The 15,144-nt window shown below is 41.8% G+C and overlaps 2 protein-coding genes across 4 annotated transcripts in view; one reads left to right on the top strand and one right to left on the bottom strand.

The window, feature by feature from the left end:
* The window catches only part of adck1 (aarF domain containing kinase 1), a 681,773-nt gene extending 674,457 nt beyond the window's left edge, over window positions 1-7,316 (bottom strand). For all 3 annotated transcript variants that reach the window (XM_073039303.1, XM_073039304.1, XM_073039305.1), the window contains exon 1: window positions 7,245-7,316. The gene's annotated coding sequence lies outside the window, so the exon portion shown is untranslated. The remainder of the gene's footprint in view (window positions 1-7,244) is intronic.
* A 428-nt stretch (window positions 7,317-7,744) lies between these two features.
* snw1 (SNW domain containing 1) overlaps window positions 7,745-15,144 on the top strand; it is a 31,011-nt gene continuing 23,611 nt past the window's right edge. Inside the window, exons 1-2 of the mRNA XM_073039300.1 lie at window positions 7,745-7,836; window positions 13,900-14,053. Of these exons, the coding sequence (XP_072895401.1) occupies window positions 7,823-7,836; window positions 13,900-14,053 (168 nt within the window). The 5' untranslated portion in view covers window positions 7,745-7,822. The remainder of the gene's footprint in view (window positions 7,837-13,899; window positions 14,054-15,144) is intronic.

Here is a 15,144-nt window from a genome sequence, read left to right as displayed (position 1 = left end):
GCTGGATTGCCTAAGAACTTTCCACAGTACTGTAGTCATTTTGTCTATTGCACTGTACTGCTGCTGCAAAACAAAACAAATTACATGACATATGTGAGTGATGATAAACCTGATTCTGATGTGGGTCTCTACTGTGGACAAAGATTGGGAAGGGGGCAGGGAGAGGAGAATCATGGTTGGAAAAGGGGAAGGGAGAGGGGAGGGAGTGGGAAGCACCAGAGAGACATTCTGTAATGATCAATAAACCAGTTCATTGGAATCAAATGACCTTGCCTGGAGTCTCAGGGTTGGGTGTGCCTGCACCCCCACAACCCAACTCTCCGGGCACTCCTTCTCTGCCACCTGTCCCACACCCCTCCCGCAGTGCTCCACCCTGCCGTTCCCAAGATCCTTTGTGCTTAAGACTTTTGCACAGTACCATAATTATATCTCATTTAACACAGAGAAGTCTACAAAGTTGACTAAAGTTGTAATCCTACGTTTCAATATCCAACAACATCAATTCATTCTCTTGATTAGGTTATTCCTGAATAATCACTTCAGCCTATTATACTCGTCGGAGGGATTAACATATGTATTCTCAATGCCCTTTGAAATACTTCTCTCTCCAAACCACACAGATGACATGCCGTTAAACCATACACACAAACTAATCTAAGATCAACTCTATTTCATTTGCCTACTCATTCCACCCACAGTAACGCTGCTGTGAATTTATACACACCAAGGGCTTCAACTTTCCAACTTGCCATACAACTGTGGTTGACTCTTAACAGCCTCATTTCAGAGTGGGACTTGAACACAAAATGTCAGCACTGGCAGTAACATCTACAACTACACAAAGCAAAAATGCTGCTATAGAGAAAGTATGATCAAGATCAAGTTGTTAAGTCGAAGGACAACTCCAACGTAACATCCCAACTCCTATACTCAGTATTCTGATTCATGAAAGCCAATATCCCCTTAGCTCTCTTTAAAGCCATATCTATTTGTGATGCCACTTTCAAGGAGGTCATGGGGTATATTTAAAGTAGAGGTTGATAGATTGTTCATTAGTAAGGGTGCAAAAGGTTATTGGGAGAGGCAGGAGAATGGGGTTGAGAAGGATAATTAAATCTGCTTAGAAAGAAGGGCAGAGCCAACTCGATGGGCCCAATAGGCCAAATTCTGCTCCTATGACCTTATATACAAGCTATTGATCCAAGCAACCTCATCTGTGGAAAATGAGCAACATGCAGAGAAGTGAGAGGTGTTGCACTTTGGGAGGACAAACCGGGGTAGACTTACACAGTGAACAGTAGAGCACTGAAGAGAACTGGGAAAGAGATCTGGGAATACAGATTCATAACTCCTTCGAAGCAACATAATGGGTAGGTAGGATCATAACAAGAGCTTTTAGCACATTGGTCTTCAACATGTAATGGTCTGGGTTAATCAGGCCCAAAAGAACCAAAACCAATCTGAGATGTGGTAATAACTGTACAAGCACAACAAAGTAATTTAAGCCTAATTTATTACCATAAAATAAAAAGCACAAATCAACCACACAATATAATACATAGTAAGTTACAAAGATTCTACAAAGTTTTCAAGGCACATGATTTGTAGTCTCCACTTGATTGTTGCTGTCATCGGGGGCTTGATTATCACTGTTATTGGGGGAACTTCGAATTCCAACTCATAAAGTTACCCCGAGTCCCAGTCTAGGTGAAGTCCCAAGCATAGAGCCACACATGGGGACAGACAAACTTATTGATCTTCTGTTCTCATGCCACCATCTCAGCATGGTTTCTTTGGGAGTTCCACAAGCATTGAGAGACGCACAGAGACAGATATACTCATTGGTCTTTTGTTCTCATGCCACTGGTGCCTGAGGCCGAGGAAGACTCCAGACTCAATCAGTAAACATCAAACAAACCTACAGTGTTTAACTTGTACAGACACCCTGACACCTTTACATGCCACCAGCTCACGAAGAGTTAATGTGTCATTTGGAGCTGTTCAGACTTTCATCCAATATTTTACAAAATTTAGTACACGACAACACATCTTCATAAATCAGAGTACAGGAGTTGGGATCCGGAAGAAAAATGCTGGCTTACAAGTTCCAAAGAAGAGTTTACAAGTTTTAATAAGAAATCAGTTAATTTTTTTTAAGCTATATAATGATTTCAGTTAAAGGTACAAGAGCAGAAAATACTGCTATTACTCAGCAGATCAGGCAGAATCTGTGGAGAGAGAAAAATAGAGATAACATTTCAACTTGATGTCCATTTGGAAAGATAATTCACCTGAAATGTTATCGTTATTTCTCTTTTCATGGGTGCTACCTGACCTACTGAGAATTTGCACTATTCTCAGTTTCATTTCAGACTTCTAGCATGTAGAGGGTTTCGATATTAATTAGCCATATGATACACCTTCCAAGGCCCTTTGCATTGCAGCCTCTTGCTAACCAAACACACATATTGAACAAAGATTAAATAATAAGACCACAAGTCATAGGAGCAGAATTAAGCCATTTGGCTAACGGAGTCCGCTCTGCCATTCGATCATGGCTGATTTATTATCCCACTCAACCCCATTCTCCTGACTCCTCCTGTAACCTTTGACACCATTACTAATCAAGGACCTATCAACCTCTACTTTAAATATTTCCAATGACTTGCACTCCGCAACCGTCTGTGGCAATGTTAGAAGTTGAAGCCTCTTAATAGAAGGATGTCTCTTTAGAAAAATGATGGGGAGGAATTTCTTTAGCCAGAGAGTGGTGAATCTGAGGAATTCATTGCCTCAGATGGTTGTGGAGGCCAAGTCATTGGATATATTTAAAGCAGAGGTTGATAGGTTCTTGATTGGTAAGGGTGTCGAAGGTTATGGGGAGAAGGCAGGACAACAGGGTTAAAGGAAACAATAAATGCAAGGCAAGGTTCGCCAGTGGCCAACAGCAAAATCCTGTTGACATCTTAGGAGACTACTAGATACACTCATTCTTTTAAAAATACATCTTCTCCTGAACTGCAATCGATTGCAGCCTGAACTTCTACTGTAAGTTCAGTTCAAGTTCAGTTCACTGTCATTTAGAAACCACAAATGCAATGCAGCTAAAAAATGAGACAACGTTCTCCAGAATGATATCACAAAAGCACACGACAAAACAGACTACACCAGAAAATCCACATAACGTTTGGTAATCCCCAAATCCAGAGTCCAGAGAGGCTGCTGCGTATTAATATCATGCTACCATCTTAGCACATTCCCCAGAAAGGAGCTCCAAATCCACCAAACAAGACTACCCAGACACACCAAGTCAGGAGACCAACGCTACCACCCAACAACCCAAAAACTAAAGCTACAAAACCTACATAAAACCACATAGTTACATATAGTTATAGTTAACATATAGTTACAACAGTGCAGACAATACCATAATTGATAAAAAAAAACAGACCATGGGCACAGTAAAAATAGTCCAAAGATGTTAAAAGACTATAAGTTCGAAAGAAACCACCACACAGTTTCCACAAGTCCTCAGGATCACGATAGACTCGTCATCCCAAGCTGGCGGCAGAAGGGAATACCCCCGCTATGGACTTTCACGGCGCCGTCGGACCCAGCCTCACAGGCGCAGCACACAGTGAAAGCGCCCCGACCACAGCGGACTCCAAGTCCGTTGAACCTCCGAGCCTCCAACCATCCCTTCCAGTACAGCCTCTCTGAGCACCATCCTCTACCAAGCGCACTACCAAGCCCCTGCCAACGGCCACCGGCAACACGACCCCGAGGACTGGGGGCTTGTTCTTCTCAGCAGAGACCCGGACCTCACAACAGCAGCAGCAACGAAGAAGCTTTTCCTGGAGATTTCCAGATGTTCCTCTATGCTCCCACATCTGTTTTTCATCAGATTAGGATTGTGCACGGCACCCCGCTTAACAAATAACAGATATCAGCTCCGCAGTGGCCACTGCAAACTGCATCGCACCGCCATCTTGGTCATCATTAAGGATGTATTTCTAAATGATCTGGTGCTTTTGTGATCTCCTAGGGGATTCAGCGATATTGAGAGTGGAGTGTGCAGGGGCAGACGTCGATCCGTAATGGCGGAACGCAAACCCGTGGTCAGACTCCATGCCAATTAAAGCATCGAACAAGAGTAAAATCAACAAGGTCAGGGACAGAAAACGAGTGGATGTTCCACAGCATCTACTTGCATTTGACTGGTTTCCCTGTAATGGCTGCCAGCAGATATGCAAAAGTCTTAGGTCCCATGCTGCAAGGTTCAATCGCCTAGGTGACTCATGGATGTGAACTCAAGAGTGGGGAACTATGCCATTTGATATTTAATGTCCTCAGTGCCGAATGCACCCCACATTCTGTCCTGTCTCCCTTTCTCTTCACCATCTACACCTCAGACTTCAACTACTGCACAGAGTCTTGCCATCTTCGAAGTTTTCTGATGACTCTGCCACAGCTGGATGCATCAGTAAGGGAGATGAGGCTGAGTACAGGGCTACGGTGGGTAACTTTGTCACATGGTGTGAGCAGAATCATCTGCAGCTTAATGTGAAGAAGACTAAGGAGCTGGTGGTGGACCTGAGGAGAGCTAAGGCACTGGTGACCCCTGTTTCCATCCAAGGGGTCAGTGTGGACATGGTGGAGGATTACAAATACCTGAGGATACGAACTGACAATAAACTGGACTGGTCAAAGAACACTGAGGCTGTCTACAAGAAGGGTCAGAGCCGTCTCTACTTCCTGCGGAGACTGAGGTCCTTTAACATCCGCTGGACGATACTGATGTTCTACGGGTCTGTGGTGGCCAGTGCTATCATGTTTGCTGTTGTGTGCTGGGGCAGCAGGCTGATGGTAGTAGACACCAACAGAATCAACAAACTCATTTGTAAGGCCAGTGATGTTGTGGGGATGAAACTGGACTCTCTGACGGTGGTGTCTGAAAAGAGGATGCTGTCCAAGTTGCATGCCATCTTGGACAATGTCTCCCATCCACTTCATAATGTACTGGTTAGTCACAGGAGTACTTTCAGCCAGAGACTCATTCCACCGAGATGCAACACTGAGCATCATAAGAAGTCATTCCTGCCTGTGGCCATCAAACTTCACAACTCCTCCCTCGGAGTGTCAGACACCCTGAGCTAATAGGCTGGTCCTGGACTAATTTCCACTTGGCATTATTTACTTATTATTATTTAATTATTTATGGTTTTATATTGCTATATTTCTACACTATTCTTGGTTGGTGCGACTGTAACGAAACCCAATTTCCCTCGGGATCAATAAAGTATGTCTGTCTGTCTGTCATTCTGGGGCCAAGGTGCATGACATATATTCAAAATATCGAGAGAAAAAAAAAGACATCGTTACTCAAGAAAGCACATGTACAGTCCAAGTCTCTGACCGACATTCAAATGGTTGGTACAGCCCCCCGGCAATCCAGCCTGTCATTCCACTGGAGGGCAGCACTGAACTGAGCACAGCCATGCTACACCGCCTCTGGTGCCTTCTTTCCTGGACTGCAGCAGCAGGCAAGCCCGCAGCTTCTGGCCTAATCCTAACATTTCTACATATTGCGTAAGAAAATTATCCTGGACACATTTATCAAATTTCACTGCATCCAAGCCCTAAGCACTATGGCAGGCCCCGTCAATTAAAGTTTATTTTTATTGATCCATACAGTATGTATACAGCCAAGCGAAACAATGTTCCTCTGGACCAAGGTGAACAAAGCAGTACACATGACTACACACAACACAGAGGGTAATATTCCCACAAATAAATAACCAAAAGTAAAATTAAAATATGGAATTTGGTAAAGAATTATATTAAGGAAGTTAAAAATCATCTATTACAATCCCATTGTACTTGCCGGCATTTAGAAGATGGTGGTGGGAGGAATCTTATTTGAAACATTAGGCTCTTGAACAAAAGGGGACATCTGCACTCATTCTATTTCAGATGTTCCCACAACTGATGGTCTCACTTTAAAGGCTCTTCACCTTGTTATTTCATACTCATTATTTATTGCTATTTATTGATATTTGCACATGCACAGTTTGTTGTTCATTGATCCTGTTTACAGTTACTGGTCTATAGACTTGCTATGTATGCCCGCAGGAAAAAGAATCTCCAGGTTGTACATGGTGACAGGTATGTACTCTGGTAATAAATTTTACTTTGATTTTGAAAATTGGAAGGCCTAGAGAGTGAATGTGGATAGGATGTTTCCAAAAGTGGGTGAGTCCAGAGGGCATAACCACAGAATACAAGGATGTCCTTGTAGAACAGAGAGAGAAGCCATAGGATGGTGAATCTGGGGAATTTTATTGCCACAGACATCTGTGGAGGCCAAGTCAAAGAAGATGTTGATAGGTTACAGGGAGGTTATGCAAGGGTGTCAAAGGAAAAGGCAGGAAGACAGGGTTGAGAGGGATAATAGATCGTCCATGATGAAGCAGCAAAACACACTCAAAGGGATGAATGGCCTAATTAGGCTCTTGTGTCTTTTTCTTACAGATATCTGCAGTGTCCCTGCATACTTGCTCCTTGAATTCCCATTGACTATTTGGAGTCTATAGTACATCCATCAAAGTGAAACACCTGCTTCTTATTTCTTAGTTCCCATTATAGGCTCACTGGAAAATCCCTCGGGAATATCCTCTCCAAAAGGTTAAACTTGACAAATACTTCTGCAAAACACAAAAGTTTGTCAGAAAGACTATGGTCATTGCTGAGGGAATTGAGCTTGTAACAATGATCAAAAGAAAAGCATTCCATTCTCCTTACACGAGCAGTTCAAGGCAAAGATTCCACCTGTTAATATTATGCCGGGTGTTTGAAAAGTAAGTTATTTGTAAACCTACCATGTAACTCTGGAGCAGTACTTATGCAACCAACACCGCATGTTTATGCAACCTGTTTGATTATGCAACTTGCAGTAAACCCATTCTCATGGTGTTACTCAGCTCACCTTAAGGTACATTTTCCCATCCGTATAGTTTTTAATATTAAGTAACATTTTCTATCCTAGCTTCTTTGAATTGATATGTTCGCTTGACATTGACATTCCCTCCTTCACGTTATCGAAACTTGTCATTCAGATACCTTCCAACAGTATGCACTTTTGGTTAGGGACATCTCTCAGTCAACGGATAAGCACGAGCAGTACGATACCATTGTGAACGGGTGCTGAACCCTGCACTAACGGTATCTTTCATCCCAACTCTTACCGGCTACTGACAACAGACAGCTTCACCCTCCGACAACCGGGAAGCCCTGACCCGTGACCTCCTGCCTATCGCGCAAAGTCAAATGGGAATTGTAGTCAATAACTCCTTCCGCCAAGTCTTTTTAAGCAGGAAACAGTTGGAAGGAAACTACAACATTTTAAAAACACCACTGTTTTCTCATTTGACTTAATAAACTGAATGCGCATTACTCAATGCAGAAGGTAGGTCTTTCTATGGGAAAGAAACGCCGATTACTTCGTATATTAAAAGAAAAGTAATTTGGAGAACTACAACTCCCATGAGGCTTTAATCTATTGACGTATTTCAGCATTCAAGGGACAACCAAGGGGCGGGTCGAACCTGCTGTCAGTCATGTATACGTCAACTGAGCTATCTGGTCACTGTCCAATGCAGGGCCGCTGCGAAGGGCGCCAAAGCAAATTGCATGTCGATACACCTTACTACGCAGGCATGATCAAAGTTGTCGCACCGCGGTGACGCCCCGTTTGGTTTACATCTCAGCCCCTGCGGCGTGACGTCAGACGTAAATCGTCAGCGGCAGCAACAACCAGGAGAAAATGGCGCTGACAAGGTTGGTTGTGCTTTATATTCCTGCAATAATCGGCTGCCTGGTTATAGTTCCTGCTACCTGCGAGCTCCGAGTTCCCACTGGCGTAAATAAACGCGAGTTGGTGCGAACTGTATGTCATCCCTGGAATTGTTCGGTTTTGTTGGCACCTCCTTTCCTGGGAGGCCTGTCGGAGCCTGGCCTTTGCTGATGGTGCTCCAACTGAACTGTGGGCTGAGGAACGGGAGCAACACCGCTGGCGGATGGGTTTTAGACCCCATGCATGTTCCATTATTGGGAAAAGTTCCTACGCCAGTTTGTATTAAAATATAGTAGGGACTGAAGGTTTAGGTATTAATCTCAGTTAGTGTTTCTTTCTGCTTATTTTTAATATTGTCCAAGTTACTTGAGTTTTGTTTTCGTTGGTTCTCTAACTCTGATCTATATCCGACCATTTTAATACTTAGTTGCACATAAAATTTATTGGTAATGTGCTAATGGTGAAGGTGTGTAGCATCTGTGTCACCACGTAATCATTGCCATGGTTTCATCCAGTACCTGAAATAGGAAATGTTATTCTCTTTAAAAATAAAGTAATGGATAAAATCGTAGTACTCTGAGCAACACTGAGGAGGCCTAATTTCAAGAAGTTGGCAGAGGAATGATGAACCTAATCCCTCGTTCTGAGTTGTTTGAATCAAATTGGTTTATTATTGTTACATTTACAGACGTGCAGTGTAGTACTTGTGTACCACCCATATAGATAAATTTACAACTTTGCAATGAAGTAGTACGGGGTACAATAACAATGTCAAATAAAGTGCTAGTGATAGAGAATGCAGTGCAGGTAGACAATAAGGTGCAAGGCCATAAATATAGGAGGTCGACTTGTACATGCTTCTAGGCCTTCTTTTAATTATTATTTGGGAGGAGGAAGAAGAGATAATATTCAGGGAGGGTGGGCACTTTGATTATGCTGGCAGATTTAAGGAGGAGGTAAAATGTGTAGACCTAATCTCTGAAGGGGAAGCTGATTTTTTTTAGTGATATGCAAGCAGAACCAGGTCATTTGGTCTATCTAGTCTGCACTGCCATTTCATCATGGCTGATTTATTACACTCTCTGCCCCAATCTCCCACTTTCTCCCTGTATCCCTTCATGCCCTAATTAATCAAGAATCTATCAACCTCTGCCTTAAATATACCCAATGACTTGGCCTCCACAGCCATCCGTGGCAATGAATTACAGATCCACCACTCTCTGGCTAAAGAAATTCCTCCTCATCTCCATTATGAAGGATGACCCACCCACAGTACAAGTGAGGTCTCACCAGTGCCTTAGAAAGCCTGAACATTACATCCTTGGATATGCTTAGCTTTGTTGCAATGTAGAAATGAATTAATATGTAGAAATAAATTGTTGTGTAGCATGAAGGAATGTTGTGTAAAGTGCATCTCAAATGAATATTCTTTGAGTGAAACACGACTAAAACAAGGATGCAGTGGTTGTGTTACTGCATTTTAGCTGGTCTTTGTATCATGTTATGTTTCTGTAAGTACTTGTTGGAGTTTTATGAATTAAGGACTAACTAGATGGAAAGATTTTCTGTGGAGTCACTTAGGATAAAGCAATAATGATGTTGATCTTTGAGATGTTAGTGTAGTTATAGCTCCTCTGCCAATGCTATTACAACAATCTTAAAGACTTGGCATATACCTTTTAATTTATTCAATCTAATCTATATTTTAATATGTTTATATTAATCTAAGACAAAAGTATCATGGAGCCTGTCCATCAAGAACCTATTTCTTCCAACCCTAGACCAATTCCACTTTACAATCCCCACACTCCCATCAGTTCATTCCCATCATCTGCATGCGGAGGCATTGTACAATGGCTAATTAACCTACCAACTTGTACCCCCTTGCACATCCACTCTATGTCTTTCAATATTCGATAGCTTCACTCAGAAAGGAACAGATTTGGTCTTAAACTTCAGTTGTTCCTTGGCATCTACATTAGGAAATATTTCACATTTCTTCTGTTCTGATATGAGTGGTGCTTCTTGATTTGGTTTCTGAATGACTTTGGTTCAAATTTTATGATTATAGCTCACATTAAGATGACAAGGTTGTCAGAGGCCCTCAGAACTCAAAGTGGAGGGATGTCAGTTTTCAAAGTAAGACCCAAACTGTCACATGGTCTCCTTTTCAACAGATGCTATTGACTGTGTGAGTTCTCACAACACTTCTGTTTTGCTTTTAGATTGTGATGTGCATTAATTCAGAAAACTGCCTTGAATGCACTCTGGATGTTAACTTACTATCTTTCAATTTGAAATACTCAGCAGGTCTGGCAGTATCAGAGGAGTGAAATGTTTCAGATTGTTCTGAGCAATGGTCATCAATTGGACACTTAATGTTTCTCTAATCTGTATGTTTCCAGCAGTTTTCATTTCCTTGATGTTTTTTGCAGGTATCAATCTATTAAACTATTGTTGTATTTTGTTAAGTCTCTCTATCTTTGACTTCTGTGGTTGCTGTGTTTGTTTAAAACTTCTTTCATAGGGTGTTGGCATAGCATTTCTTATTCAAGCTCACCTGCACCTGAGTGAAATGATGGGCTTTTTTAAGAGTGTGGGTTGAGTTACTTAAAGGCCAACGTGCAAAAAGATCACAATTTATCTTCCTTATAGGATGGAATCAGAGACTATTACTAACACTTCATTCCATTTTTATTTAATTACATAATTACATTCCCAGTTGCCATCATGCAATTCAGACTTATTATAATATCTGTAACTCAGGCCTCTGGTTTACTAGTTAGCCATTGTGCTACTGTTGCCATGGGCATCAATTCCACATCTTGGCACTTTTCTTCACCCTCCCACCCCCCCCTTCCCAAGTTTCCTCACTAAAGGATGTACCCGTTGTATTTCAGTCACCCAGCTCTGTTCTCTATTTGAGCCTTGTGCATCAACCAAAACTCTGTAGCCCACGGTCATCAGAGGACAAATGTCCTCAACAGAAAAAACTGGGATGCAGCATACACGAAATGCTGGAGGAACTCAGCAGGTCAGGTAAAATTCTATAGAAATGAATAAACAGTCAACGTTTTGGACCAAGACCTTTCTTCAAGCCTTAGAAAAGAACTTAAGACTCAAAGGAACTAGATGGTTATGATTTCCACATTTTCTGTTATGTCAATGCAAAGTTACATCACTAACTTTGAGGATAATAGGTTAGACATGATACTCGATGTTCTTTTTACAAAATCTTAAGTGTTATTTTTTTTTGTCCTCACAAGTCAGCTATAGCAGGTCAGCATGTCTCTGTCAACGCTTATCAATTTTTATTGATGCACCATAGAAAGCATTCTGTCTGAATGCATAACAGGTTGGTATGGCAACTGCTCTGCACGTGACTGCAAAGAACTGCGGTTATGGACACAGCTCAGTGCTTCACAGGAACTAGCCTTCCTTCTCTGGACTCTCTGTATACATAGTTCTCATCTCAGTAAATCAAAGACCCCATCCACCTCAGTCATTCTCTCTTCTCTGCTCTCCCATAGGCAGAAAATACAAAAGGCTGAAAGTATGTGCAGGTTCCCCCGCTATTCGAAGGTAGAGCATTCCTATGAAATGGTTCGTAAGCCAGAATGTCGTAAAGTGAAGAAGCAATTGCCATTTATTTACATGAGAAAAATTTGTGAGCATTCGCAGACCCAAAAAAATAACCTACCAAATCATGCCAAATAACACATGAAACCTAAAATAACAGTAACATACAGTAAAAGCAGGAATGATCTGATAAATACACAGCCTATATAAAGTAGGAATACTTCTCTGCAATTAATGCAACTCTGTCCACCGCAGCGAAAATCTCACGCAAGCGCTCTCGGCAGAAAGTCTCGGCGCAAGCGCTCTTGGCAGAAACACACGGTGCAAACACTCTCAGCAGAAGCACTCTTTCTAGTAGCCTTTAAGTTATGAAGCTGCCAAATCATACCAAATACCACATAAAAATACACAGCCTATATAAAGTAGAAATAATGTACGTCCAGTGTAGTTTCACTTACCGGAATCAGGAAGACAGCGAGCACACTGATGATGGTGTGTTAGTCTGAGTCGTCGGAGGTTGGGGCAGTGGGAGGTAGAGGAGACTAGAGTGTCATCTTATCACCGTCTGTTTCCATCAGGGCAGGCAGGTCACCTTTTATGTCTGCCTGCCTCAATGTCAAAGGTCGAGTTTCGTCATCTGATGTGGAAGGCTTGACTAACAACAGTATGCTTGACTGTTTAGACTTGCGCATTTTTCTATCATATAGTTCTTTGTAAGCACTCAAACCATCCTGCAAATATGCCCTAACCCTACGTACCCTTGCAAAACTAAAGTCATACGTTTCTGCAATCAATGCAGTGTTGTCAGTCGCAGCGAAATCTCATGCAATTGCTTCACGTTCAGTTTCTGAACGACTTTACTTTCGTGCCATTCGCTATTGCGTTTGGCTTCAATTGTTATGCTTTCCTCTTCATCAGCTCTTCATCTGTCAGTTCTTGGTCATGGGATGCCAAAACCTCTTCAACATCATCTTCATCAACTTTCACAAACCCTTAGCCAAACTCCCTATATCCTTACTTCGTTCACCACGATCGACGCGTGCTGCCTTTTTTCGTAACAGTGAAAACACCTTCTGTTAGCGAAAACAGGTAACTAATGTAGGTCTTTCGTAACAGCGAGCTGTTGTAAAGCGAACGCTTAAAAAGCGGGGGACACCTGTACTAGCAGGCTCAAGGACAGCTTCTATCCCATTGTTATCAGACACCTTGAGCAGTTTCTATCCCATAGTTATCAGACATCTTGAGCATAATAAGATGGACTCTTGGCTTCATAATCTATCTTATCATGACCTTGCACTTTATTGTTTACTGCACTTTTTTGGTAGCTTTTACGCTTTACTTATTTATGTCTGTCTGTTGAGATACAGTTTGCAATAGGCCATCCCAGCCCTTCAAGCCGGTGTCACCCAGCAGCCCCTGATTTAACCCTAGCCTAATCACGTGCAATTTACAATGACCAATTAACCTACCAACTGGTACATTTTTGGGCTGTGGGAGGAAACTAGCACTAAGAGGAAACCCATGTAGTTACTGGGAGAACATACAAAACTCCGTACAGACAATGGCAAGAAACTGTCTACAGCCATCGAGCTGCACTGCGACCATAGCCCTCCATACCTCTACCATCCACATACCTATCCAAACTCATCTTGAATGTTGAAAATTGAGCTCACATGCACCACTTGTGCTGTCAGCTCATTCCACACTCTCATTGCCCTCTGAGTGAAGAAGTTCCCCTCACGTTCCCCTTGCACTTTTCAACTTTCACCCTTTACCCATGGCCTCTAGTTGTAGTCCCACCCAATCTAGTGGTAAAAGTGCTTGCATTTACCCCGCATAATTCTGATCTGTATGAACAGTAAGCAAGACAAGCTTTTCACTATCTTGGTATACGTGACAATAATGAGTCAATACCTGCTGCCTATCTTCATGCCATCAGCAAAATTAGATGCTTAATACTCTTTCCCCCACCCCCCCCCCAAGTCAATAATATCAATGGGAAATAATTGAGTTCCAAGGACTGATCCACTGGTTACATTGTTCTGGTCTGAAAAGGACCTTTTATTCTGACTCTTACTTGCATTCTTTAATCCATGTTAATATATTTTCCCCAAATGCTCTAATCTCCTATGTTGTGCTCTAGCCTATTTGAAGTGGGACATCCCCAATCAGATGTTTCTTAGTTATATGTAGTATGGTAAAATATGTCTCACAGGTGTAAGTTACAGAGTAGTGTAAGTGCTCACAATGGTGTGGCCAGCCTTAATACTCCCAAATTTCAAATGAAAATATCAATCTTTCGAGGGATTTCCAAAATTTAAAAAAAATCTGATGACAATGTGATAAATTATGGTTCTGAACAACTTGCTCCACAGTCCAGGTGTTCACAGGGCTGGAACTTTTCCACTGTTGTTTGCCTTGCCATATCTATTAGAAATATTAAAAACATTTTTATTTTCATTTTCAAGTTTTCTTCCTGCGCCAACACAGCTGTCCCAGGACCAGCTGGAAGCTGACGAAAAGGCCCGTGCTCAACGAGCCAGACAAACAGCCTTGGTAGCATCCCGCAGAGAACCTCCGCCATATGGGCATCGCAAAGGATGGGTTCCTCGTTCCTTGGAGGTACATCTGCAATCTTGTCATGAATACCTATTTTGCTGAACACAACATTGACATATCGTGCTTGAACTAAACATTTAGCTGCAGCAGTTAGTAATGTTAATACACGTAAGAATTTCTATCTTTATTGACATCTGTACTTCCAGCATTATTATCCATTGCATAGAGACTGACGGTCTGTCAGTGAATTTCAGGTGCTCAGATTCTCTCTGCCACAACTCATCAGGTGCTGTGTAAGCAAGAACACTAGCTTTATTGTAAATTTTTAATGGACACATTTCCCATTCATATTTTGAGGTTTGTTTCTGCATTAGTGTTACTGATACATAAAGTATTGGAAATTAACTTGATTGTCAGTGAAGATGTTGAGAGACTTGTGAGCTGCTTTTATTTTAGTTGTGGCTTCTACTACCTGCTACTCTGTTTCTACCTTTTATCGAAAGGTGTATTCAGCAGCCAGCGTGGTAAACGGGAAAAACTTAAAACTAGGGGTTACTTAATATGTGGAATCAACACAACCATTTGCATTCATCCTGCCTTCAGTTCTGCTATTCAAGTAAGTTTCTGCCCATTCACAGCGCTTTGCCTGTCAAAACATTTGGGCATGGACTAATTAGGGCGCTTAACAACATTGCAGTTGGTTTGGCTTTGCCACTGAGAATTAATGTTGTTGATAAAAACACTTTTCCAGTCTTATGGGAGCAATTATAAGTCAATGATTGGTGAACACTAACTCTAAGCAAAAACTTGCTGCTCTTCTTCATAATTGTAGTTTCTGTGCATCTGACAGCTCAGCCAAATGTTTGTTATTTTGCATTATTCCATAGCAAGGATACCAGGATTAGTGATTTGCAGTTTCACTTGGACTTCTCTGTTTCACTGAAGTTCGGCTTGAGTATCTTGTCATTCTTCACTCTCATAGAATGTGAGCAGAAGTAGATAATTTGATTCTTCCAGCTGTCTCCAACTTTCAACAAAATTATGGTTGGTCCAGTATTAGTCTACCTTGCAATTCGTTCCCCCTTGTAGTTCAAATATCTGTTTGATTTTTTTGTCTTTTTGCCTTTGGAAGTCTAGGCTAGTGAATTCCAAAG

This window comes from Hemitrygon akajei, chromosome 3, assembly GCF_048418815.1.
Source record: "Hemitrygon akajei chromosome 3, sHemAka1.3, whole genome shotgun sequence".
NCBI classification, from domain to species: domain Eukaryota; kingdom Metazoa; phylum Chordata; class Chondrichthyes; order Myliobatiformes; family Dasyatidae; genus Hemitrygon; species Hemitrygon akajei.
Note: the sequence above shows the minus strand (reverse complement) of the source record. Positions and strands in the feature narration are given on the sequence as shown.